This window comes from Falco biarmicus, chromosome 10 (assembly GCF_023638135.1).
Source record: "Falco biarmicus isolate bFalBia1 chromosome 10, bFalBia1.pri, whole genome shotgun sequence".
Classification (NCBI taxonomy): Eukaryota; Metazoa; Chordata; class Aves; order Falconiformes; family Falconidae; genus Falco; species Falco biarmicus.
In genome coordinates, this window is record NC_079297.1 from 19,967,802 (window position 1) to 19,994,564 (window position 26,763).

At 38.4% G+C, this 26,763-nt stretch overlaps 1 protein-coding gene across 4 annotated transcripts in view; it reads left to right on the plus strand.

Annotated features, from left to right (window-relative positions):
• The first annotated feature begins 3,784 nt into the window (after nt 1–3,784).
• The window catches only part of LOC130155703 (golgin subfamily B member 1-like), a 44,697-nt gene continuing 21,718 nt past the window's right edge, over nt 3,785–26,763 (plus strand). For 2 of the 4 annotated variants that reach the window (XM_056353221.1, XM_056353224.1), the window contains exons 1-19: nt 3,785–3,900; nt 7,609–7,666; nt 8,328–8,471; nt 9,005–9,151; nt 10,227–10,349; nt 11,038–11,205; nt 11,578–11,763; nt 13,103–13,225; nt 13,409–13,522; nt 15,234–15,555; nt 15,903–16,012; nt 16,385–16,502; nt 17,293–17,384; nt 18,337–18,487; nt 22,264–22,373; nt 23,240–23,363; nt 24,200–24,330; nt 25,945–26,054; nt 26,327–26,495. In XM_056353221.1, coding sequence (XP_056209196.1) covers nt 7,622–7,666; nt 8,328–8,471; nt 9,005–9,151; nt 10,227–10,349; nt 11,038–11,205; nt 11,578–11,763; nt 13,103–13,225; nt 13,409–13,522; nt 15,234–15,555; nt 15,903–16,012; nt 16,385–16,502; nt 17,293–17,384; nt 18,337–18,487; nt 22,264–22,373; nt 23,240–23,363; nt 24,200–24,330; nt 25,945–26,054; nt 26,327–26,495 — 2,487 coding nt within the window. In that variant the 5' untranslated portion in view covers nt 3,785–3,900; nt 7,609–7,621. Of the gene's footprint in view, nt 3,901–7,608; nt 7,667–8,327; nt 8,472–9,004; nt 9,152–10,226; nt 10,350–11,037; nt 11,320–11,577; nt 11,764–13,102; nt 13,226–13,408; nt 13,523–15,233; nt 15,556–15,902; nt 16,013–16,384; nt 16,503–17,292; nt 17,385–18,336; nt 18,488–22,263; nt 22,374–23,239; nt 23,364–24,199; nt 24,331–25,944; nt 26,055–26,326; nt 26,496–26,763 lie in introns of those variants that run through there. The other 2 variants (XM_056353222.1, XM_056353225.1) reach the window with 2 other exon arrangements.

The window sequence follows — 26,763 nt, forward strand, 5'->3', positions numbered from 1 at the left end:
AAGGAGGTAGCAATTGGAAGCAACAGTAGCAGCAAGCAGTGTGTGCAGAAATTTGTTCTTGTGATATGTCTTTGCCATTAATTTCTCCTTCAGTCCCTCCTCCTGCTTTCTATCTTCTGCGTGGTGGTGACTAGCTGTCCTTTGACTTGAACTTGGGCATGGAGAGCTTGTAAGCCCCATGGTACTGCTGGGAAGGTGGGGCTGATATACCTGGTTGGTAGGGATTTTGCTTTAGCCCGTCTGAAGTCCTTTAGTTTTACCATCACTCGTCAAAGATAAGGTGGGATGTCTCCCTGCTATTTCAGGGTGAAGGAAACTGTGAAAAGAAGCAGATGCCTGGGAAGAAACAGACAGGCAGAGCAAGCCATTTCCTCTCACTGCTAGTTGGAGTGAGAGGAATGGGGAGGCTGTCCAGTGGGGAGATTTTATTTTATAAAATAGAGGAGGAATTGCTAAAATATTAAAGTCCCAACAGAGAGCTGCATAGTAAGTATGTTGCTATTGTGCTAATGGAGGCAAATGGATGCTGCTGTTATATCAATATTAAAAGCATTTAATAACAGCGGTGTTCCTCCAGTTGGAACTGTGAGTTTAATGTGTCTGCATCTGAGGGGCTTGGATCTTGCTGGTAAACACAGTCAGTCCTAGGGCTGGCATCAGAGTCAGGAAGTTCGGCTGCGAGCTTGGCCTACACATCCAAGCCAGCATCATCTGTAAGATGCCCGTGTGTGTTCAGGCAGAAACTAGCATGCTGCGCTTTCCCAGTCGATAACACAGTGTTCATATTGCACTAGCAGGACACTGATGATGGCATTCTGCATTTTAGAGAGGGAAAAGAGGGCAGCTAACTGGCTGTGCGATCCCTGAAAGAAGTAGTTTGTCATTTCCACTCCCGTCTTTCCAATAATTTATACACTGGGATAAAACAAAGGTCTGCTGCTGCTGATATATCTATGGGTTTATATGCCTCATTGATTATTACAGTATGACAACTTACACCGTAGGAAAACCTGTTCTGGAGCCTAGAAAAGTGAAAGGTTAAAAACGCTTTTGGTTCCTTTCACTTAAGTGGAACGAATAAAACAAAGTGTCTGGAGCAAAGTTTCAGAAAAGAAAGTTTTCTGAAATGAGAAACTGATTCTGAAGAGTCAATTAAGATGATGATACAGGTATAAACACAAAGCAGCAGGGACTTAAATACAGAGCGTTCCCGCAGGCAACAATAACATGCACATCCCCATATAGGAGAACTGCAGATTCCGTGATTCCTGCCTCTTGCAGAGACCACAGGACAGACTCTACTCAGAGACTGACCTTTCTTTACATGTGAGCCTTTTATATTGACATCTTTTTGCATGGACCTTCTGCTTTTGCTGCTTTTGGTTTTACCTTGAAGCCCCAGGTGTTTATTTAGCTAAGGATGAAGATGGCTGTGCTGTAACAGCGGCTATTAGCAGAATTTCAATATTTTAGATACAGCACAGAAAAATCGCTGCTCAGAAATGAAGGAGGAAAAATTACCTGAATATAGATGGACTTACAGTTTGGACTATTGCACCTGAACCCTCCCTCCTGCAAATGAAAATCTCTGCATGTGATCCAATGTTGATGCCATTTAAGTGGTGAGGAGTCTTGCATTGATTTAGGTGCTCCTGGGATTCTAATCCCAGCACTGTTCTGGGTCTAGCTGAGTTACGGCACGCTACTGCCATTCAGGAATAATAACTTCACCATTCCTCACTGCCCAGGTTTGGTTTGATGCTTGATATAATTTAAAATGGCTACGTATCCCATGTTGGTGGCCCAGGATGAGGGGGAAGCACATTCACTCTCATTTTCTCCTTTCTGACAGCTATTTAGAGATGCTACTTTGGGGCAGGTTTGGTGAAAGACAAACAAGGCTATGGAGGTACTGCAGAATGGGGCTAAAATAATGAAGGTTACAGGTTGAGTAGATGGAGGTTGTGGTCAGATGCACTCTGATACTTGTTTTGGAGACTGCTGCAAACCTAAATTGACTGAAGCAAGAAACAGTGCAAATGTGATTGTCTGCTTCACGTTCTACTGGATGCATGAGGGCTAATTGGTGAGTGCAGCAATGAGAATACTGGCTTAAAAGTTTCCTTTGGCTTTCATTAAAATGCCAATATCTTTGAATCACTAGCTAGCCCAACAGCACCTTGAGGGTGTGACACGATATTTTTTCCCCCACTTGTATGACTCCCAAAGAAGCCTTTATCTTCCTGAACACTCTGTGCTGCGTTCAAGCCTGCAGTGCTGTAGTTCATTAATGCTCAGACTCCTACTTCCAGAGATGCTAATGTCTTCCAGAGAACTTCAGGCACCCATCATCATCAGCTGTCATATTACTAAATGCTCAAGGCATGGATAAGAACACGCACAACGCAGTATGATAATTTACCTCACATCCAAAACAGATGAAGATAGTCTGCAGCGTTGCAGCCGGAAAAAAGGAAAGTGATTAAAATGACAACCACATCTTGAAATCTAATAACTTTTAGAGTCTGATGGCTGTCTTTCTTCCTGTTCCCTGTCATTTTCATATTGTATTCTCCTGTAAATTAAGGCTTATTCTCTGCTCCAGGTGCTGCAGGATGAACTGATGTTTGTCGGGGAAAAGCTGGGGCTGGGCTGTACCAGAGAGCAGGCAGTGCCAGGTACTGCTGGAAAGCTGCAGTGTGCACACAGGGAAAAATGACTGTCTGAGCTATTAGAGAAGGCAAAACACCGAAGCTGCTGCTGTCAGGCATGATGTACAGCTTGCTTTTGCACTTACAAGTGCCTTCTACCCCAGAAAAAACTGGAGGTAGTTTTCTTCTTTCTGCTTAAAGACTTTCAATCCATTCCTTTCCCTGAAAGCAAGATCAATATAATTATTGTGAAGGAGATTCCTGTCCCTAACTGTACATCAACCAGTCTCTATCGTATGAAAGTGTTTTAATATATGTTAGTTTACATGAGGCAGTGACATTTTACTGGAGGCTTTGGCAGTGTTTGTGTGTAAGCGTAATGCACCGAAGGCCAGCCCAGCCCAGCTCTGGAGAGAAGGGCTTTGCCTCTGGGAAGCTCAGAGCTGTCTGCCAGGGATCGAAAATGCCCTTGAACCCCAGAGATAATGCCAGCAGCATCGCACCTGCTCATTTGGAAGGTGTCAAGGCCCCGTGTAAACCCACATTTGGGGCGCCCCGGTTTGGCTGGGACACACGAGGTGATTCATGGCTCTGGGCGCTCTCCAGGCCGTCTCGCAGCCTCCCTGGCCGTCCATCATGGCGCCCATCCCCTGCCAGCCTCCGAGGCCTCCCCGCAAGGAGTCCCGTGATTTCTCCTGGGGTGTCACTTTTTCTCTCATGTTCAGCTTGTCTTCCTGACTGGAATTCTGCCAAGGATGTCTGGTCTCTTGGGCAGGGTCACACCGTCCTCCCCTGTAGGAATTCTCCCTCAGGCTGGGGAAGTGCCCCCAGCTCATTCACCTTCTGGAACCTTCTCTGCTCTTCCACTGAATCATTACCTTCAGCTCGGTTTTTTATTGTTTTGGGGGATCTTTTTTTTTTCCTTGGGTAACATTTTTTCCCCTGCTTTTATTGGCTTGCCAAGACGAGCAGTTCGCAGTTCATTGTACCCTCCAGCACCTGCAGGCTTTTGGTGGCAGGAGAGCAGCACTCTCACCGCCTCTGAGGGACAGGGGCCGCGCCTGAGGGGCTCTGAGGGGCGGGAGGGGGGGGACGCGGGGTCCTCCGCGCCGCCAGGGGGCGCCACCGCCGCCGTCGGGTGACGTCTGCCGCCGGGGCGCGGCGGCGGCTGCGGGGGCCGCGCTGAGAAGGCGGCGGCGGCGAGCGGCTGTGCTTGGTGGGGCCCGGCCGCCCCACCGCCACCCCGCGGGTGAGTGCTCCGCTGCGCTTCCCCCCTTCCCGCCGCCGGTGGGCTCTGCGGGGCCCGGGCGGGCGACGGAGAGCCGGGCCGGGCCCGTCCCCGCCTCCCGGGGGGCGGCCGGGGCCCCTGGGGCCTTGGGCACAGCAGGCCGGGCCCGGAGAGGCGGGGCGGCGGGGGACGCTCGGGTGGCCGCCGTGGGGTGCGGGGGGGTGGCCCTGCCTTGTGTCCGCGGCTGAGGGGGGCTGAGGGGTGCTGTCCTCCGCGGGGCTTGTGCCTGAGGCGTTCCCCGGGGAGCCCCGCCGAGCAGGGGCAGGCGGGGGGCGGCACGGCCGCCTGGGGCCCGGGCTGCCGGGGCGCCGGGCGGGGGGGCCGCGGCTGTGGGGTGGCAGCTGCGGGCGCTCTGCTCTCTCCAGGGCTCCGCACTCGCCTGTTCCTTCTCCAGGGCTGCACTCTTACAAATTGCATTCCTCGTTTATATTATTTTTAAAAGGAAAGCGTGGTTCGTGTTCTTAAGCGACGCTGTTATAATAGACACAAGTAACAGCTATATAAAAGTCTTGCTAATTAACTTTACAGAGTGCTTGCGGTTTGATTAACACGGCTTCAGCGTTCGTGCGCCTTTGCTGTATGTCATATGTTTGTGCGGGTTTTGCTCAAGAGCATTTAAATTGTGGATGGCACGGGCCATTCGTGAACAAGTTTAGCTTATTCAGCAGGAGAACCGACATCTTGGTAATCCATCAAACAAGGATAAAAGCAAAAATGGGCAGATCTAACAATAAAATAATTGTATTAAAATGCTTTTCTTTCAGTGGCTGTGTTTAAAGCACAACATTTTTCTAGGAAATGGGTTTAAAATAAAACAGAGTTTTTACACACTTGTGCTATTGTCTTTTTTTCTACTGTAGTCTTGTGGAAGAGAGGGGAAAGGGGACTACCACCACCTTCCTTGGTAGTAAGAGAGGCAGAGCTCTGCCTCAGAGTCTGTATTTCTGCAAGAGAAGGGGGAAGGTGCTACCTACATAGCTTCATAGCGAGAGCTCAAATGAGTGCTCTTTGAAGCCATTTTTTATATCAGAAGGATTTTGGAATAAGTGTTTGGAAAGTTAGAAAAACATAAGGAGTGCCGTGGGATTCAGCAAGCAAGCAGTTTCTCTGTCTGTCTAGTCATCCTGATAGGTATTGTATGAATACAGTTCAATATTTTTGCTATGTAGACTGGTCACCCTCAAGCTGTGGGACTTCTGTGACTGCTTCAGTACGAGCTGCTGCTGCAATCTGTCCTGTGCACTGTGTGGTGCTCCCGAGTGCCCCTTGTGCTGGGCCCTGCAGTATCTGACTTACCCAGATACGTAGTTGGTTTTTCTACCTGGATTTGGCTGCAGCTAGTGCCAGGACAACACAGTGGACGAGTATGAAGGCAAAGCTGCCAGTGGGACTTTTCTTTTTGGTAATAGCCTGTTGTGGTAAGAGCCAAAGCCTTAGTTGTACTGTGAGTGTCGGAAGAAACTTGTTTCATAAAATTAAGTGGGCCTCTGTTGTATCTCGTGGAATTTGTGAAAGATTCAGCTATGCCTGTTCTTCAGTGAAGAAGAGATTAACGGAAAAGAATGTGTAGTGAATGGCAAAGGATGGTTATCAACAAAGTAGAATGTGTAAGATGAAGAGCAGGATGAGGTACTGGCAGTGACGAGGCAATGTGAAACCTTGAAGGTGAGGATGAGCAGTTTGAACTTTTGGGGGAAAGACAAATTGCCTGTCACTGTGAAAGCTTCAGAGGCTAGCCACAGATAATTTGGACTCCCTGTTTCTGTTAACGCTGGATGCTTGATAGTGCTATGACCAGGATGTAGGCTGCCAAAGGAAGGAAAATTGTGATAGAAAACTTAATTGAATTGTGTTTACTTATACTGCAAGGAGGAGGGATGGAGTTGAGCAGTCCAGCATTCAGATTGCATCTTTCACAGCTTCAGTGCTTTAACCTTCTGCCTGTACACCAGCAGGAAACCAAAAACATTATTGGTTGACTTCGCGCTGGGTAAGGAAAGCCTGTTCAGTTTCATTTCCCAGCTTGATTTGGAAAACTTGTCAATATGTAGTGTCTCATAAATAAAAAGACAGCAGAAAGTAGCAGTTAAGGTATTCAGGTAAGGAATGCTGGCACATGAAGTGAGCAAAAGTGATTGCATCAGTCAGAGCTGGAAATGAGCTAAAATATTCATAAATCAAATACAAATGCACCATCACATTACATCTGGTGAGTCATTTTGTCCTCTTGTACCTGGGTAACCCTTTTATGTATCTAGAAATGAGCTTTTTGCGGAGAACAGATTTGATGTTACGGCTCTGGAGTAGTTACGAGAGGAAGGTTTTATTTACAATTTCTGTAATCCCCATCCCTAAGCCCATGGCTTGTTTGTCGATTTTAAAGTTAGAGGAGATCCCTAGCAGAACCCAGTTTGGCCTTGTAGATAATGCAGGCCATAGATTGCAGTCTGTGATTCCTGGTCTTAGTTTTGAAATGATAAACAGCTTTAAAAGCAGCCTTTGCTATCATTCTGCATACTTTTTAAAATAAGCTATGTGCTAATGTTTATTAGAAACTGCTTTCTAAATTCAGGACTGCTCTGTGTATGCATATTTCACAAGTCTGTAATACAGATTAGAAAGGACACATTATTTTCCTCTGGAGGTCGTTAAATGAGAGTGAAAATTACTGAACAGGTACAGCTTTGCTTTTCACTTTATCCTGCTATTGGGAATGTTGTACAGATGCTGAGCAAGATATGTTAGTCTGCTCTTAAGATTATATCTCCAAGACACAATTTGGAATTTATGGCATGGGCTGTTTTATAGACTTTGCCAGTTTTTTGGGTTTTTTTTTGGATTTGTTTTTTTTGTTTTTTTTCCTCAACCAAGTTTGTCACTATTATTCAGTAAAGGTCTTAACCTTTGAGCTGCCTTGTACCTACTCGGTCTTTAGGATTTTGCTTTTTAAAAAATTTTCGCTTCTTATGGGCTATACTTGCATTTGTTAGGAAGCTGCAGCTTTCCATGATTGAAAACTGTGATTATGTGTACATGTGGCTGGTACTTTGCTGCCATTTAGGAATTTGTGGTACTTGATTGTGAGCAAAAGAAGCAAGGAACACTTGCTGTTCCTGGGGGTGCAGATGCAGGCGTTTTATATGCTCATCTGTGGCCTCAAGGGTTGCAACACTTATATTTTTCAGATGTGCAGCAGTTGCACAGCATTTAAAGCATTTTGATCTTTTTAGTCTTTATGTATGATTTTATAGAAATACGCATTGATATAATAATCCCTGTTATATTGCAACGCCAGGCAGCATGTAAGGTCAGGTTAAACATTAGCAAACTGTGGTTTATATCTTCTATTTATATGTGGGAAAAGCAGCTATGCTGAATAATACTTTATGGCATTTACTCTCTAAAATCTTCTTTGGATTATTTCTAATAGTATTGACATTTTACTCACTAGCAGTTTTTAGAAAAGGCACATTATGCATATCTTGTACATGATTTCATGATTTCTCGACAAGTAGTAATGTGGAGATCAGAGGTACTGTCAGAATTGAACAAACAAATTAATTTCAAGCATTTTACAGTGAAATATATTGAAAGAAGTGCGAGTTAATTACAGTTATCTGAGAGTCACTGATACTGACTGTGGTATTATTTTGATTTATGTTTTCATAGCCATCGTGAAACTATGTGGAAATGGGGTAGTGGTGATGATTCTCCTTCCAAAACAGTAGTAAGTATTAAGCTACTATTAAAATAATATTTTCTTAAGAATTTCTGACAGAGAGAGTCTTTAATTGATGATACACTAATCATATGTATTTGCTCTTCATAAATAAGTTGCTTAATTAGTTTTGCTGTGACTTTCAGGTTGCGTTCTTGCTTTCTGTGTACTTGGTATTTAATCTCTTATGCATAACACAGCTGCTCTATTCCTCTTCACTATGCTTATCTTGCTTTAAGAAAGCATATGTAGGAATTACATAAACTTTATCCCAAGTGTAATTTTTTGTGTTTAGTAGCTTCAGTATCAGTATTTTATTGTCACTAGGTTCAGTAACAGTGAAACACAGTAACACTGATTGTTACAGTGTAAATCCAGTAAATTGGGGAATTCAGTTTTCGATACCTAGGACGCTTTGATGGTTTTGCTGTATTTCAAACTAATATTTCTAAACGAGTTTCTAGGATTTATAATTTCATGTGTCTATCAAACTTGCTAAAAGCAGTCTGGTATAGGTACATATAGTATATGTAAGTTTTAGTATTGCACTCTTAATAAGATTTGCTGAATGTTTTTAAAAAAACCCAGACAAAAAACAACTGAAGACTTTTTGCAGAAGCAGTGTTGTCTGCACCATTTTGTTTGAACAGAGTATACCTAATGTCTGCAGGCTACAGGCTCACAAGATGAAAGAAGCATGTCGGTGACAGATTTGACTGAGCAGCTGTCAAGTACTGAACAGCTGGTAACGCAGCTAAAGGAGCTTGTCAGAGAGAAGGATGCTGAGCTTCAAAATAAAGATCTTCAATTAAAGGTACCATGTGTGTATTCTTCTCAGAAAGACTATTTAAAAACCCCCTTCAGTCCTGTTTATCATGAGCTGGTTTTGTATGTATGAGCTTACAGTCTGAGAGCTACTCTAGGCATGCAGGAAGGGTTGGTCACAATGAGCTGTTATGGTTCCTGGATGTTACTGCTTTTTGCTTGTGTCTTCCATGCCAAAATCTAAAATTAACTTTTGTTAAAAAATCAAGCCCTGAATTTGTATTGCTATCAAAAAAAAGGAGAATTTCTAACATTATAATGCTCTGGATTCTATACAATAATAACAACAATGCACAGAAAGTTTAAATAATTAAAGGAAGGTTGTTTCATATATGCAGACCTGTTGCATGTGACACTATCATGTCTCATCAGGGGGAAGATTTTTCCAGTCATCACTTTAGATTTCTCTCTCGCTCTCTGTGTTTGTGTGGTGGTTTTTGGTTTTTTTTTTTTAATGGAAGAATTGAAGGATGCAATTGTTCATGTAGCTGATTTAGTCCTTCATAACTTTGATGTTTGTAGGAGGAGAAGGAATCTGCTGATGCGAAACTTTCCAAGTTGAAGTTGCAAAACAAAGCCAAGGTTGCATCATTAACCTCACAGCTGGAAGAACTTAAGAAACAGTTATCAGTATCAGGAGGCTTAGGGGCAAAGGCAGAACAAAAAAAGGTAAGTGTCCTTATATTTTAGAGCAAACCATTTCTGTAAGGCTGTAGACAGTTTTGTGTGCTGGACTCAGATGTGCGACTGAAGTTGAAACTTTGAGCTGAGTCAGATTAGGATCAGGGTAGACTGTGTGGGTACTGTCAGTCCATATGTGTATTTGTATTTAATTCTTTTATCTTTCTATAGAAGTTCAGAAAACTCTATATTCCTTTCAAATTGTTTTAGCAAAGAAATTCTTGCTAATCTTCATCTTATTAGCAGCTCAAAGTCTTTAACACATGAATCGGGAAGATAAGTTTGAGAAGAAATGAAAACAAGTCCTAAGTTTTTACTTTAATATCCAAGATAAAAATGTCCTTTGTAGCAAAATGTAAATTAAGTGTTGGAATGTCTCGTTTAAGTTACCAGTGTTTTACTGTTAACAAAGATTCTCAGCTCTGTTTGTAGTAGTGCAGTTGTGTGATTCAAAACAGCATATATAAGGCTTTAATATTTCTGGGGTATTTGTTTATTAAAGGTGTGCTGAAGGAGAACAGAAACAAATCAGTTTGTTGACATCTCTAGGTGTCCTTAAAGACACGCAGTAGCTCATTATTTATGCTCCTGATCTATTTTGCTAATAAAAAATATTCTTAGCACTTGATTTCTCTTGTAAGGGCAAATAATTTCTGTAACCTAGTAGTTACTCCTACTGAAATTCTGATCTGAAATGTGCTTATGAATGGCTTAATTTACGCTTCCCCCCACCCCCCAGTCCTTTTCCCCCCTGTGAGTTACATGGACTACACTTGCCAGATTACATGGGTTACAATTGCCAGAGGAAGTGAATGCCCTTATTGCATATTGCAGTCTACTTTGTAGTAGTAATTATCATTAATAATTGAAATACAAAGATTTTTACAAGCTTGATGCAAATTCTGTGCCTGATTTATCTGCTTCTGTATGGAATATGTAATCTATAACAGAACTGAAACCCAAGTCATGAGGAAAGTCCCCTTTTTCCCACCAGTGTTATCTGAATAGGTAGAGGTACAGAAGTTAGGTGCTTACAGAATACAAAACTCTTGTGTTTTTGCAGGCATCAAAAGATGGCGACCAGGAAAATGCTGCAGCAAATCGTGGCAAAATATTAGTACTGAGAAGGAGAATTGAAGAACTAGAATCCCAGATCACACAAAAAAATGAAGAGTTACAAAAAAAGGTGGTGTTTTATATGATGACAAGTCTGTGGCTTTTCACATTTGCTTACAGGATTATGGTTAAATGTATTTATTTAAATATATTTATCTATTTAATGATATGTTACTACGTAGTAGAACAAGTTGCTACTAAGATATTCTGCGAGTTTTCTGTTGAGTAGACGGAGAAGTTTATATGTTAGAACCTGCTTGAGGAAATGCAGTGAGAATTCTGTCATTGTGTCTTCAGCAAGGGAATCCTCAAGCATGCTTTTGTAGCCATTTGAAAATGAATGGAATAGTATACATAAATAAGAATTTGTGGGTTAATGTTATATTTGAATCTTGTATTTTGAACAAAGATGCTGGTTTGCTTCAGTTTTTCTTGTTGCAAAAGTAAGTCCTAAGAGGGTGGAATGTAGACAAGGGATAGTTTCATGTTATGGTTTGTAGCTGTTTTGTGCAGTGATCTGTTCTGTGGGCAGGACTGTTCATTGTTGAAAGTGGCAGGAACATGAACGCTGCAGAATTTCAAAGAGAAAGGTTCAGTAATTAAGGATTACACTTAAAATTGAACCAGGCTATAAATTTGATTGTAGTTTTTTCGGTACCCTAATACAGGGAATAAGGAAATAATGAAACTGTTCACCTGTTCTGTGCTGTAGATGGTGGAAGTATAGCTTACAAGGAATTCTGTCTTTTCATTTTCAGAGTGTTGAATTGGAGGCCCAGCGCTGTCGTGGGGCTGAAATGGATGCCATGCTGGCAGAGAAAGAAAAGAAGTTAGCTGAAAGAGATGCTTATATCATCGATTTACAGATAGCGTGTGGATCAAGTGGTGTTGCCAATGAAACACTCTTGCCCAATGAAGAATTGAAGGTATATTAGCAGCTCAAATATAAAATCTCCATAGAGGTTTCAAGAAATCAACGAATTCTGATGCGTTATACAGTGGATCCTTCTCTGAAGCACAAATCCTCTGCAGTTATTCATGTGAATAAAAATTCTTTACTGATTATTTTCATTTATGTTAGTAGATCTATATTTATTTACTTCTTTTGTCAGTACCATTTATACATAGTATTGACTTCAGAATCTGCTGGCAAATTTAATTCAGATTAAACTCAAAATTCAGGTTTGGATTTAATGTTGCTTTAGCTGAGGGAAGGGCTAAGAGGTGTGGCTCTGGTGATTGCTATGTCTTTTGTCTGGGTTCATTCTTCTAATTGTCTTTTGCTTTGCGTTCTGAAGAATCAGCTGGCGGTTAAGGAGTCATCACTACAAAGCATGCAGATACTAGTGCAGAACCTTACCAAGAAGGTTGGAGACAGTGAAGAAAAATGTAGCTTGTTCCAGGAACAGATTGAGAGTCTTAAAAATATTCAGAGCAAAGAAAGAGAGCGTTTCCAAGGAAAAGAAGCTACATATATGGAAAATGTAAGTAAATGCACTGCAAAAATATTTACATGCTTTGGTGGGAGAAGTGGTATCTCGGCTGCAGTGTTTCTTTCTCAGTAGTTAAGAAATGCCACTTTTAATTCTGATGATTCTTGAGTAAAAATCTGTATGGTGTTGGAGTGAAAATAACAAAGCAGTAGACAGTTCGTGCTGGTGATCACTGAAGCTGAAAGTTCATGCAAGCAAGGAGTTCAAGCATTTGGCTGATGTTTGTGCATGGAGAAACTAGTGTGTAACAGAGTGAAATGAGCTGTGCAGGGTTCCAGCTGAAGAACCTCCAAATATCTCTTTAGCACTACATCTCAAGGTGCAAAATTGCATGCCAGCAACAGTAGTGTTTTTGGATTATTGCAACCATTCTCGGCAGAAATGGCTATTTCACAGATCACTTTCACTTGTGCCATGAGCTACCCGACACACTTTTTGGCATGAAAACATGGAAAAATGGTTGTGTTTTCCTCTTGACTAAAAAATAGCTGAAGAAGTTTGGTGTACTGAAGGGGAAGCTTTTCTAGAAGTTAGCAGCTGATTAACAGGCCAAGACAAACAATAACAACTTGTTAAATAATACTTTAAAAAAAAAAAAAAAGAAAAAGTAGAACTATGGAGCATGTTACCCGTTCCTTGATGTTACCGCGCTCTTCCAACTCCCTTGGAAGCTTAATCTCAAATTTTAATGTGATGTGCCTGATCTCTCAGCATTTGAGTTCTACCACATATGAAACTCTGTATTTTCCACATCATTTGATGCCCGAGTTTATCTGTAACAAAAATGCTACTTCTGATCCTGAGCGTGACCATACCCATTTAGCAGCACACAGGGAATTAGTTTTGATACAGGAAAGAAGGAAAAATACAAACAGTTGAGAATGTGAAAGCCATTTTGGCGAGCACAATATCATCCCAGAGGTATAAATCTGAGTAGGACTTCATGTGAATTTATTCAAAATTGATAGAAACTTGCTAGAAATTAACATGATCAATGTAATCTTTTAGAAATTAGAAGTCTCATAACAATGTCATCCAAAAAAGAAAGGTGAAAATCTGTGATATTGAACAAGAATGAACAGTACCATGCTTCTTGTTTGAAGTTTGTTATTGTGGAATTGAGGCAATTTTTTTTTAATTTCGAGTTTATCCACATGCATCACTGATATCAGTAGTCACTGACTGATTAGTATATTTACTGTTCACTGGAAGCAAATTTCAGGCTTAAGATAGGTACAGCAAGATAATATATTTTTTAGTTAGGCAATTCAGTGTGCTTTTACTGTGCCTTTGTGAACTAGTTTCATATGTACTTTCGATGTGTTTCTAGGTACGTGTGTTTCAAAATATTATCCAGGAAAAGGAAAAGGAACTGGAAGCCCAGAGAGAAAAGCATGAGCAGGAGCTCTTTAAATTAGCTGCTAAATCCGATGCAAGTGCTGACCTAGAACAGGTATGTTGCTTTGGAAACTTAGTAGCTTGCTTTGACTTAAACAAGGAAATTTGGAATCATGTAATTACCATTCTCTGCTGTGCAGTTCAGACGTCTGGTTTGGAAAATGAAGGGAAGTCTTTTTCTTTCTCTTCTGAAAGTTTTAACTCCTTTATTGATTACTTGATTATTTTTTTCTGCTAGCTACTGAAGGCCTTGAAACAGAAGCTCCATGAAAAGGAAGAAGTCATGCTGGGAAGGACACAGGTGATAGATGTGTTGCAAAAAGAACTGGATGCCAAGGACCAGCAGTTGAAAGTAAGAAATAGCATACATGAGCAGCTAAACTCATCAGGGCAATTACAAGTTTAAAAAGCTGTTTGGTTGTGCACAAAAGACAGCTTTGCATAAAATATTTAGGCATTTCTCTGCGAGGCTTTGACATGTGCTAATAATGCAATCACAGTTGTGCAAAGAAATACTAATTCCAGTCAGGAGATTAACTTAAAGGAGAGGTAATTTCCATAAAATATAAAGCTGTTGATTCTCACCCATAGTTTGTCTTGATTCATTTTGGGAACTTGCCGTGTTGGGGGAGGACTACTGGCTGTCAAAAGATTTCAGCTTTTCTAGTTAGAGACTGCAGTGAGACATAACTGAGGCGCTTCCCCCCCCCCCCCCCCCCCCCCCCCCCCCGAGAGAACATTTTGTTAATTGTGTGCCTTTCCTTTTACTGTATTTCTACTGATTGCAAAAGCAATACCTAATCAAGGTTCTTTGTGTTAAGCACGTGACATGAACTCTGATTATAGCCTTTGAGTGCTGCTGCTTCAGTTCAACAGTGTAGGAAAAGGACATTGCAGTCTCTCAGACAAGCTTTTGGGACCCTTTCCTGAAACAGGCACGTTACAGCCTGTCTGGGCTGCCAGGTCCAGCATTTTAGCTACACTATTTCTGACAAATTTTCAGCTTACCAAGAGGGCTGCCAGAATCGAAATCTTACTAGAAGTAGTTTCAGCTGTGTACCCAGGTAGATGTCCTGCTTGGGTAGTTAAGCTGCATGGTAGTTTAAGCCGGTTTCATTTGTCCTTCCCATTTGTTATGCCTGCCTTATGCAGGGTTTTGTTGGTTTTTTTCCTTTTGGGTTAGATGCATCTTCCGACAGTGATGCTCTGCAAGAACTGATGGTACCTAGTGCTAGTGCATCGAGGGGACAAAAACGCATACCTTGAGGGAAGGGGGCAGCTTTGACTGTGCCAACATGAACTTTAAGCACTTAAAGCTGAGATTCCGTTACAGTTTAAATGTTAAAACAGCAGGAATCCTTGCTTTATTTACATAAGCAGTTTTAACCGTATTTTGGAAAATTTCCCTGTGCTGTTCTGTACAGCTTCTTTACTTGGGTGGTTTGTATTCTTTGGTTTAAGTATTGTGAAATTAGTTTTTTGAACAGCAGGTCCAATGTGAGTGGACTGCTGTGCTACGGTGATCTGTAATCTTTTCTACCTCTTAATGTATTAGAAAACGAATGTAAAGACATTAAAAATAGAATAAGCACTAACAGAAAACCAGTTAGTAACAAAATGTTGTAAAGAAGAACTAAATCAGTTTGCCAACTTTAATTTTAACGGATGTAGGTGACAACATCTGGGTGGCATTGCTGTGAGTATTCTTAATTTTGGTGATCACTGTTAAAGAGGTCTGCTTTGGGCTTTTTTGTTTGCTTGCTTGCTTGGTTTTTTTATATTCCATGGAACCAAATGTTGCTTTTTATTCTCTTTTCATGTATGGGAGAGGTTGCATGTAGGTTACACTCAAACAGTGATGCCATTTTGCTGAAGTCCCCGCTTCTGTTTTGGAAAGTCAGAGCTGAGTATCTTTTGTAGTAGAGCCAGGTTACGAACACTAGCCCTGATTTCTGGTTATAATGTATGTAGGAATACAGATACAGTATTTGACAGTGACACTAAAAATACTTTGCATCAAAATATGAAGGTTTTCTTTTGTTTGAGTTCTTTTTTTTTTACAGGACATTAATGAAAACATGAAACGTCTTCTGTCGGAAAAAGAAAACCTCCAGTCTAAACTGGATGCTGAGAAACATGTAATGAGAGCCCAGTTAAGAGACATGATGGAGAAACATGAGCTTGAAATGACAAAAGTTAAGGAGAAATTTAATGCTGAACTGCATGAAATTCAAGAGAAACATGAAACTGAGCTGCAAGAGAAAGATCAGGCCCTGTTTCAGCTTAAGAAACAAGTGGCAGAATTAAGTGGTAGTGGACAGACTAACTCAAAAGAAGTTGGAGATTGGGAGTCTATAACCAAAGAGAAGATGGAAGATTTGGAAGGTATCCTATTTAAGCAGTTGTTACATATCAAGGGTTCCTTTGCCCCAGACTGTTATGTATTTTATCCTTATTTCATACCTCTTGCAAGAAGAACTAATGTTAAATGTGGTGGAAGAGTTATTGCCACGCTAATTGAAAGGTATCTATGATCAAATACTGTAATAATGAGGGTCTTAGGAATACCAGGGTAATCACATGAACTCTAAATTTCTCACTGCATTTTTTTGTGTTAGGTTTTTCTGTCTTGTATAAGTGTATAACTTCCAGTTGCTAAAGGAATTAAGAATAGGTCTTGTATTAATAATTTTTCTAAGGCTTTAAATAAATTTTTGTGTTTTGTTTCTTAGTACAAGTGAAATTGAAAACAGAAGAGGCCAGCAAATCTGAAGCAAAATTTCTGAAAATGAAGGCTTGGTCTAAATCAAGAATCAAACAACTGGAGGATGAACTAAAAAATGTATGTGTAACATTGAATTTAGTATTCCATGCCTGTTTTAAACTGCTGTGCTTGGAGATTTGACTGAAAAAAATAAAATACGGGGTAAATAGAATATTAAAATAATTTATTGGAAGTATCTTTATATATGAATTAATGTATAAAAATGGATGGATATAAAATTTTGATGCAGGATGGAGTTTCAACAAAATAGTACAAACTGATGATACCAGCATTCAGGAGTAAAATTCCGTAGAGTTAGCTAGTTTATTGCACTTCCATATATTAGAGAAACAGCTGTTCTAAATATTACTCAAAATTCAGAATAAAGTTGCATTGACTTTGCTGTGGTTTTGGCGCATTTGCAAACCTCGTAACTATTTTTTCTTCTAGTTTTCATCAAAGGATAATGATGTATCCGCCTTAAACAATCGTGTCTCAGAATTAGAAATTGAAAATGAAGAACTACAGTCAAAACTGCAATCGTTATATGAAATCAGAACTCAAAATGGTAAAAAAAATATCTTTTGCAGATGATTTGAAATGAAGAGGCAAAGATAAATAACTTTCTCATTTTCTTTTTCAAAGTGTATTTTTCTTTAAAAACAGGTTCTGAAGTAACTTTGTGTAACTTTGAACAATAGCAAATAGCATTTAAGTCAGAGTTACAGCTCAGCTTTTCCTTCCCTAAATCTACAAATGGGTAATTCTTGTTGCCTTTAGGCTTAGGCAGACTAGGTCTAAACTTTTGCAGGAAATGGAAAAGGCATCTTCTTAGATGGAAAAATGAGACCAAGTATACTTAGAAAATTTATCCGAGTATATACAATAAACTTTTGAGGGCAGTGAGTTGCAAGTAATTTAAGAATTATCTTTTGCAAGGATTTGAGAGAGAATTTTTGCTTCAAACTTCAGATAGTTCAGAGTCTGTGAGAGATTTTTCTGCTTCATCATGTTTTTTTCTCTGACATCCTTTCCATAAATGGAAAACGGCAGAATTTTCAGTTGTTTCAGTCTTAAGTAGTTAGCAGGTTAAATTTAAAGCACTTGTTAATATTTAATAATCAAGTCAGTTTCTCAGGTAGATGGGCCCAACACAGCCCAACAGAGGTCTCCTAACTGAAATGAATTATCGTCTGAATTTTCATTTTGAATCTTTCTTCTAAATTTTTATTTTCAAAATTTTATTATGATTTTATTTATTGTAATTTTATACTATTAATTATATTAATTTTTTTCAATACCCCCCTCTTCCTATTAGTTTTGTGTGCTAATGAACCAAATTTATTATGTTTTTATAGAAGAATTGCTGACTAAGCTGGAAGTCTATGAAGAACAGCAGAGGAAGTTGCAAGCTGATCTTGACCAAGTTACAAAGAGAGCAGCCTCACAGGTTAACTTTAATGTTGATTTGTATGAATTAGTGATTAACTCAAGCAGGGCTAATTAAACTTTGAAAATGGTGTTAGCTGGTTTTTGGAGGTGAAAATACAGTGATATATGGAATTGTCCATATCAGTAGCTGTTCGGTTGGGTAACAAGCTGACAGATTTGAATTACTTAAGCAGAATGATTTGTACTTTGCAATGTACCTTAAATTGTATTTTTCCAGGCAGTTTACTATTTATTTAGTTACACTGAAAATGAGTCATCAAAGTGTGGCTATTATTTTGTGTACGACTGAATAGCTTTCAGAAGGAAGTAATAGCTGTAACCTTGGGAAATGTTCAGGTCTGGATAAGAAAATGAGAAGACTCGGAAAATATTGCCAAAGGGCTTTAGATGGCTTAACAGTATGCATTAATCATGGTAACTTTGTACAGCCCTAGTAGCAGAGCCAGTTTGAAACAGCTAATTGTATTTTGCTAGAAAATAATTGTTTTTTCCAGGTTTTGTGGGGAAATTGGTGGTTTTTTTGTTAAAATCTTACAGTAGTTTTTATTTTGATGGAAAGATGGAAACATTGCTATTCTGTTCACAGGAAAAAAGTTGATAGAAGTTTGTAATCCCACATAAAAACAGTTAAATATTGTTTTACTTCGAAACATTGCTAAGATGAAAATTTGCAACAAAAAGATTTTGATTAAAAAAGCCTTTTTTTTTGTTTAAAAATATTTCAGATTAGAAGTATAACTTGCAGTAGCATTTTTGATATTTTACAGAGTGGTGAGGTTTGCTTTTTACATCATCTGCAATAGCAATTATCACTTTCATAGGTTATTTATGCAAAATGGTGAATTATAATGGATTGTTTTCTCTGTGAAAGGTTTCCCAACACTAAAATGTTATTTGCATTTTCAGTGGGATTTAGTAAATATATTTTCACATGCAATTTCTCTTGTTAGGCCAGTGAATCAGGTAGTGTGGATGAATTGCAGAGTCAGCTCTTGGAATGGCAAGAAAATGTACCTGAGTCGGAGGAGTCTCGTGATCAAGTCCGAGAAGAGAAATCTGCTATGGCCTTGAGAATGGCTCAGATTGAGGAGGAGAGAGAAGGTGAATTTTTTTATTCACAAAACATCTGTCATGCATACATATATATATGTGTGTGCGTGTGTCTGCTGTACTTCAGACTGAATTGATAGCACACCACCATGCCTCATTTCTGTAATCATAAGATTTGTATAGTTAGTGAAATTGCTTAAACTTGCAATTTCTGCTTTTTCCTATTTCCTTGAATGTGTTTTTCGTACATTCAACTTTTTTGTGTCATTTTTATGAGTAGGTGTGCTTGTTCTGTTTGCCATCTGAGTTGCTGCTCTGTAAGACTGCTTGAACTTGAAAGCTTATCGTCTGCATACGAATGATCAATGATAAAAAGTTCGCCATTGAAATGTTAAAGCTGCCTGCCTAGAACAACTGGTGAAGCTGTGGGGAACTATAGTGTTGGTTTGAATTTGATGAATGAAGGTGGTGCTTCCATAAAATGTACCCGAGACAGAGTTTCTCTTTAAATATGATTAATGAGAAACCTTTCTTAGAATATGTAGTAATCTGTTAGTGTCACTTGTATAGGTCAGCTGAATAACATCAACTGACAGTGGTTTGGAGCTAGTTAAAAATATAAAATTACAGAAGATAGCATTTCAAGTAATCTCAAGTTTTATAGTTTTCTAAATTATTAATAAAACAGATGATGTGAAGTGAAGCATCTTCTATCAGAACTTAAATTCTGGTTAAATTTCAGATAGCTTTTACTGCTTTTTTCCCTGCCATCTAGTACTAGATTATAATTTTTGCCCTGTTAACTGTGTGAGGATTACTGGCAATTCTAATGTGCACAGCCTACCATCATAATTAATCCAGTTAATTAATTTGTGTCTTCTCTTTTTAATCTGTGATTGAATTATTTTTTGTTTACATGATCGATTTGGAAGTTCAGTATGTTAAGTGTGGCAGTGTTCTAAGGATCGTGCCTCTTCTTTTTGAGGGATTTACACATGTAATGCATTAGAATTGAAATATAATAATATTCCCTTCATTAAAAATACCTGTTATCTCATCTGTGGTAGCTGCAGATCCACATGCAATTTTAATAACAGTTGTAAAATTTCATCTGTGTCAGTCCGTGTTTAATTTTGCATTTTTTCCCCTTGGGATAAGCATGACCTTTCTGTTTCTTTTTTCCTGCCGTTACACCTGATGAGCACTCAGCGTCCCTTCCCCCTCCACTCCTACCCTACACTGTGATTTGGTCAGCCAGTGAGAACATAGTTTCCCATCAGTTTTGTGCATGCAGGTTACTGCAGCAATGACAACTTGTAATATACTGTTGCTGATTTCTTCTGTTGTTGCTTCTTTTGAGGAAATTGTCAACAGTACCTTATAAGATTTGCCATTGATGGTATGTGGGTTTTAGCAATATGCGTAACAAATGCTGATTTTAACTTGATTTTTCTTTTTCTGCCCTGCAATACCTGTTTCTTCATTTATATTAACCGAATCATCTTTCTTCATTTTTCTTTGTCATAACAGCTGACTCCATATTTATCTTGTAACTTTATCTAGTGATATCTTGGCTGGCTGCAAGTGGTTGTGACTAAGTAAGAATCAAATTCATGTAAATAATTTTAGTAGAACTTAAAAGTTAGTAGTATTTTTAAAAGAAAAACAATTACATTCCATCCCATAAATTGTAGAGCTTTGCATGTGTTAATACTAGCTACCAATATTTTAAGGAATATATAAACCCATTACTCATTCCATCATAGCCTGTGACAATTTGCCATATGTGGTGGTTGTCTCTGTTGGGTTGAATGTGTGGGGAGCTGCAAAAGTGTAGAGGATGACAGTATTGATTACATTTATAGACTGGGGCTTGTTTCCTCTGCAGACTGCTGAAGATTGTGGTATTTAGTGTAAATAGTGACACAGGGAAAAATAGGCACATCATTAGTTAATTGAAATGCAGTGTGCATCTGAAGAAAGGTGTTCAGGGAAGTTTTCCCGTTCTTATGTTAAATATAATTGCAAATGAAAAGCTCCCTAAGCTTCTGTAAAACATTAGAAAATGTATTTACTTACTAATTGTTGTTAAAGTAATGCTGAATTTAGGCCAGTGTGAAATACTTTCAATTTAGTATTCTAAATCATTCTAAGGCTCCAATTTCTATAATTCCATTTTTTTCATGTGGCAATGGTAATTTCTTTTTTTTTTTTTTTTTTTGTTCTAAAATACTTTAGAGCCTAAATATTTTGGGTTCCTAAAGGACAGTCTGTTACTCATTCTGATTATACTGAAAAACAATTACCTCAATTTCAACTTCTGAAAAAAAAATTCAAAAATTCAATTTCTCCCTCCAAGGAAAGGGTTAAATTTTTTTATCTGGAATAATGCTTGCTCCTTGAAGCGCTTCACTGACTTCAATGAAAGCTCTTGTAAACAGAGATTTAAGGCATGTGAACAAAATTTGGCATTTATTTTTACAATTTTGGAGGAGTATGTGTAATGATGAAAAAAAAGAAAGAAAATTGTAGAATCTATACTTGAAAATCAACAAAGGTGTGTGAAATGAATGCTGATAAAGTGCCAGTGCCAGAAGCCAAAGCATAATTAAAAGCAGAAGCAAAATCCGATTTAGCAGTCCAACTTTAAGAGGGTCGTTAATTTGTTTTTAAACTTTTCCTCTAATCTTTTCTCACAACATGTTAAGTATGTAATTTTGAAATATCACAGGAAGAACTTAAATCTAGTAGGTGTTACAGAATTGTGTGTTAATGAACTTTGTGGTATAAGGAATCCTTGGACAACTCAGATGAAAGCTGAGTGTTCTCACTAGGGCTAAACCTCCTCATAGTTTCTGGTGTTTACCTCACAGATGCATCAGCATAAGTTCTCTGAATTTTGCATGCTGTGAGGACAACTGTGCATAGATGTGGTTAAATTGAAAGCTAAATTTGTAATTATCTAATTAATCTAACTTTCAATTAAAGTATGGAGCCACCTTTACTTTTGTTTCTTTTCTCTGGCTGTTCTTGTGTGCTTTGCATGAAACATCTATTTCCTAGTCTGTTACCCCAAACATGTTTTGTTGTATCACAAAACAGATGGGAATGTACTCTAAATGAAAAATAATTTCTAACAATGAACGGAATGCATACCTAAGCTTTCCTGTTCTGAATTTATTCAGTGTGTTTATTTACAAGTGATTCTGTATTTGTCTTAAAAAGAATAATAATATTAATTTATGATAAGATGATTTGATGCCAGTTTGCAGTGTAACATATGCTTGTGACTTCCTCAAATTATCTGGCTTTGTAGCTCAGACTAAAATTGAAGTCGAAAGGGACACATAGCATTTCCATAAGAATGAATATGATTGTTCAGATTATAAAACCTGCAGCTGTTCCAGCTGATGCTTTTGTCATACAAATTAGGTATATTTTAACCTGGTAAAGTGAAATGAGATGTAATTTGGCATTTTAATTGTTTGGCGTTTTTTTTAGTATCAGCATAACCTCACCCATTCCAGTCTCTTGTAGAAAGTCTTCATTTAGAGCTGATGAAGAAGTAAAGTTAGACTTCAGTTTGCTGCTTCTTAGTGAGATATGCAAACTTTATTCTTATATTCTACACAGTAATATTGGAGGGAAATCACAAGGTGAATGCAATGGATTGCTTCATTAATCTTGTTCCTGTCAGTCATTCATTGGGACTTCAGCCTGTCCCTGGTCTCTTTTCATGTAGTAGTGTCTGATATAAATGTAATTGCTTTCCTGTGGCACAAAACTGATCGAGGATGACTGGTTCTTTCCTGGCTGCTCTGATCCAGCCATAGTCTCAGGGCAACAGGAGCTGGAGGAGGAACTGACCACAGTTCAAGGAATGGGCAGGCTGCAGCAGGCAAGAAGAAAAAGCAATCAGACCAGCAGGAAGCTTCAGGTGGGTTAAGAGAGATAAGAATTTGTTTTTACCTGTAGGTTAATAAAAATAGGGAAGTACTATTATTTGTATGGTGCTTTACACTTAAAAACATTAAGGGCTTAAGAACTTAGATTAGTTATCTAACTGTAAATTTGGTGAATTTAATGGTTTATGTAGCCACAAGATGAGAAATTCCAATGGCATCACACCTCTCTTTTCCTTGAGTAATGAGTCTAGTTAATTTTACACTGAAAAATAATGAGCTTTGCTCTGGAGTAATTCACATGCTTGAGGCTATGTGCACGCTTAATATGTTAAGGCTGTTTTTGGTTTAGATACAATCCTTACAAATCTCTTTGTTGATGGAGCTTGACTGAATAATTAGTAAGTACTGGCAGTTCATTCAGATATACTTCTGGGTAGCTGGTGCTGTGACTTGCACAGAAAAAAGCTAATTTTTTGTACGAATTAGGATGTCATCGTCACATTAATATACCATTCGAAGAGTAATTTTATGTTTAGTTAACTCTGATCCTTTATCCTGAGATTCAGAGAATCCTATTAACTGTAGAAATCGGGGACCAATTAAGTTATCCAAACTTAGTTACCCATGGGCCTTTCAGATGCCTGAGGGTGTCTTCAGGGGCTTGGCAGATACCACAAAACCTGTGGGAGGCTTGGCTATTCTGGAACTAACAGCTGGTAGCTGGGCAGGTTACTCTAGTGTCCACAGTGATCCCATATACTTACATTTAGGCACCTGAATCGCTTGTTGAATTTTAGGTCTTTTAATTGAAACTATGCTTTTAATGGCAGAATATGTATTTTATCCGTGCTTCCTTTTTTTTCTTTAATTTACGCTTCATCTCATGTTTTGTGCATAGGAAGAATACAACTTTGATAGAAAACAATGCTTTCAGGAGTTGAACGTCACCTTGGATAGCACTGATTCAGCTGAAGGAGAAAATATGGGAGGTTGGTGGCCAGAGTACACTTCATCTAATGCAGGTGTGATAGCAACTAGACAGTTTATTAAAGCATGCACAGCATCTGTATTTTGTGTCTATTTTTGTTTTCAAATTTAACTAACAACCCATTTGTGGTGTATTCTAATCTTTGTTGAATTTTTTTGGCTTGCGTTTTCTTCCTTTTCATTTTAAAGCATGTGCGTGCTGGATGAACTGCCTAGTTTTGGTTCAGAAGTAGAATTTAAGTATGACTAAACACTGGAATTGATTGAGCCTTGGTGCCCATGAAATACCCTGTGTGGCAAGATCATATTTTTTTTAAGTTATGAGTCTTGTTCCTGTGAATGTGTTTCCTATCTATATAACAGTTATGTTGCAAAACAAAATTGCATTCCATTGCTGTATGCTTTTGATTTAAAAGTCAAATTCTTATTTTTTTTAATGCTGATGGGTTTATATTGGTGGTAAAAGCGGCAAATACATCTTTTTGTTAAAATGGAATAGACTCACTTGCAAATTTTGATACAGACCAGTTTATTAATAATTGCTTAAGATCTGATTCTGCAAGTACGTGATTAAGTTGTGAATACAGTTACATAAGCCACACGATTGTTTCAGCCACGATACTGTTTAAAATATTCCTGCCAGGTTCTCTTGAGTTCTTGAGCTATGCTTGGGTTTTCAATAGTGAAGGATAATTCTGCTATCTAATTCTTGGAAATGCAGCACCTCAGGCATTTCCATGGGAAATGGCTGAGATCTGATTGTGCCCGGTGCTGATGAGAATTGTGAATAAAAAGCTGAAACCATTTCTAGACTTCAGGAATTCTAGTAGGCCTTTCTTGAAATAAAAATTTTCTTTTTTGGCTTGAGTAGGTTTACGGAGTGTGGTTGAAGAGTTGGAATTGGAAAGAAATCAACTCCAGGAACAAATCCTTTTTCTAGAAGAGCGTTGCCAGGATTTGGAAGATAGGGTGCAGCTCCAAGGTAGAATGGAGGCTCTTCAGGTGAGCTTTTGTAGGTGTGTAAAACCTGATAGCATGAGAGAATCAATTTAATCTCTGTTTATATTCTTACACTCATAGCCTACAGTAAGACAAAAATGTCAATTTGTAGCTAGCAAAAACTGTCTAAAACCTACTTTATACTTCATAATTGTGTTGGCAGAAAGTGTATACATACTATGTTATGCTCTGAAGTTGAAGCTTGTCACTTCTGTTCAGCATATGGAGAAACTTGTTTAGAAGGAACCTTTGTTACTTGTTTTAGAAACAGAGTGAAAGGCAACATGATTTTAATTATGCTTTGTAGAGGACCTTTGTCAGGAGGTCCAGGATTAGATTTTGTTACTATGGGCATAAGTCTCCCTCTTCTTACATCCCTCAAGTTTCTTTTCTATAAATGCGTGTGTATTATTTTTTTAATGTATATGTGCACACACACAAACATTTATAGAAAAGAAACTCTGTAAATACAGAAAAGTAATTAATAAATTTGTCTTTATTTATAGATATACAATCTAACCCCCAGATATTAATTTGATATCTATTAATAGTGTAAAATTATTCAATGAAGACACCTAAAGGAACAGTAAAGTAACTAGGTATCAGAAAAGTTATTTTTAATAGTGCCTGACTGACAATTTACTGTGTTTGATAATTTGTAAACTTTATTTTCACTAAATGACACAACTGATCTCTTAGTCAAACACTTTCAGGCTTGGTGCATTACTCATAGCTCTTTTTCTGTTAAGTTGCACATATATAAAAAACAATTACTGATTTTAAGATGAAAGACAACCTTGTATTTATTATTACTTGAGAATCTTGTAACAAAGCCTTTCAATACAGGTAACGTTTGGTGTAGATGAAGAAGGGCAGCTATTGAGGGCGGTACAGGTGTGTTCTGCCTCCTCCAGAACGCTAGCTTATTTTCATTAGCAGTGACAGGTTTGCCACGTTTGTCCTATTTGCTGTTGGTTCTGGATATGTGTTCTGCTTCTGGTTCTTGGTTGCTGTTGTCAGATTTATTTTTTTTTAATTGTGGTTTTATTTTTGAATTGGTGCAGTGGATCTGGTTAGAGTAGGAGATTTGTACTGTGTTTAAAAAAAAACAACAAACCCAACAAAAAACTGTGTGAATGAAGCTTGCTTCCTTTTTCTTTTCTCCACCGTCCCCCTTATGCAGGTTTTTGCATCTTCAATCTGAAAAAAATAAGCAAAAAAATTTGCCAGCTTGGTACTGTCTTCAAACCAATGAGGACAGTATTTTCCAAAGCAGTAGCTTCCCCTGTTAAGGTTAAGTAAGCTGCCTTAACACAGTAAGAGTGTGTGTGTTGCTTTGAGTATGCAGCAATCATCCTTGAGTTCATGCTGTCATAGCATTGCTGAAGGAGGTATTTCTGAAGGGTGGATTGTGTCGATTTGAACTAATATGACATCTGAACCTGTGGTATTAATGTTGTATTTTTGCACTGATATCTGCTAAACCGCTAGAAAAACAGTCTCTTGTTGCTGTGTGGGATGTAAATCTCCTGAAGAGTCTGATTTTCATCTCCAGTTATCTTATGCTATTCTGGGTGTTTATATGTGATAATGCTCTTCATTATTGTTTTGCTGCAGAATGAAAATGAACGTTTGCAAACTCAACTCACCCAATTACGCAACCAACAAATGCGAGATGCAGAAAAGCATCAAATTCTGATCTCTGGCTTGAATGAGCAGCTTAAAGGGTAAAATAAATGTTCTTTACAACTCTGTACAGGATTAGCTTTCTTTGTTTTAAGCTTAAACTTTTGAGAAGTAAAATCTCCTAAAACACCTGGAAAAGAGTTACTTGATTCCTGCTTCTGCTTGCAATAATGTTATTTTTATATGTGGAAGTTTAAATGGAAAGTGTAAAAAATAATTATTCTTTTAAGAAATTAGTTAGGGGCTAGTAAGTCTAGAAAGCTTAAAGCAAGCTTTGTTGTCAAAATGTCTAAATTTGTTATTTTCTCTTTAGATTAAGTGACAGAAATAGCTTCCTTGAAAATTCACTTGGAGAAAAAGAACAAAAACTGTTAAGCACAACAGAAAAACTGGAACAAATTGAAACTTTGAGGAAACTGCTTCAAGAAAAGGATCTTCTGAACAAAGAGCTTGGTGAAAAGTTCGTGCATACTGAGCAAAAAGTAAGTTAAAGTTATCATTAAATAGTATTTAATTTATTAGGACTGGTGAGCGTTAGCTCTAACTTTCTATTTGTGGCCCAGCAGCAATATCGCTTTTTCCCCTCTCTGAATGTTTTTACTCTCTTTACAGTTTTGTTCATTTCATGTAATTGCTTTGCTTTAAGTTGGATGTATGGATTTCTTAGACCAAACACAGAGCTTTGCATGGAAATACTTGTTTTTTCAGGGTGATAAGTTGCCCTTGTTTATTAATTCCAAAGTTTAAACT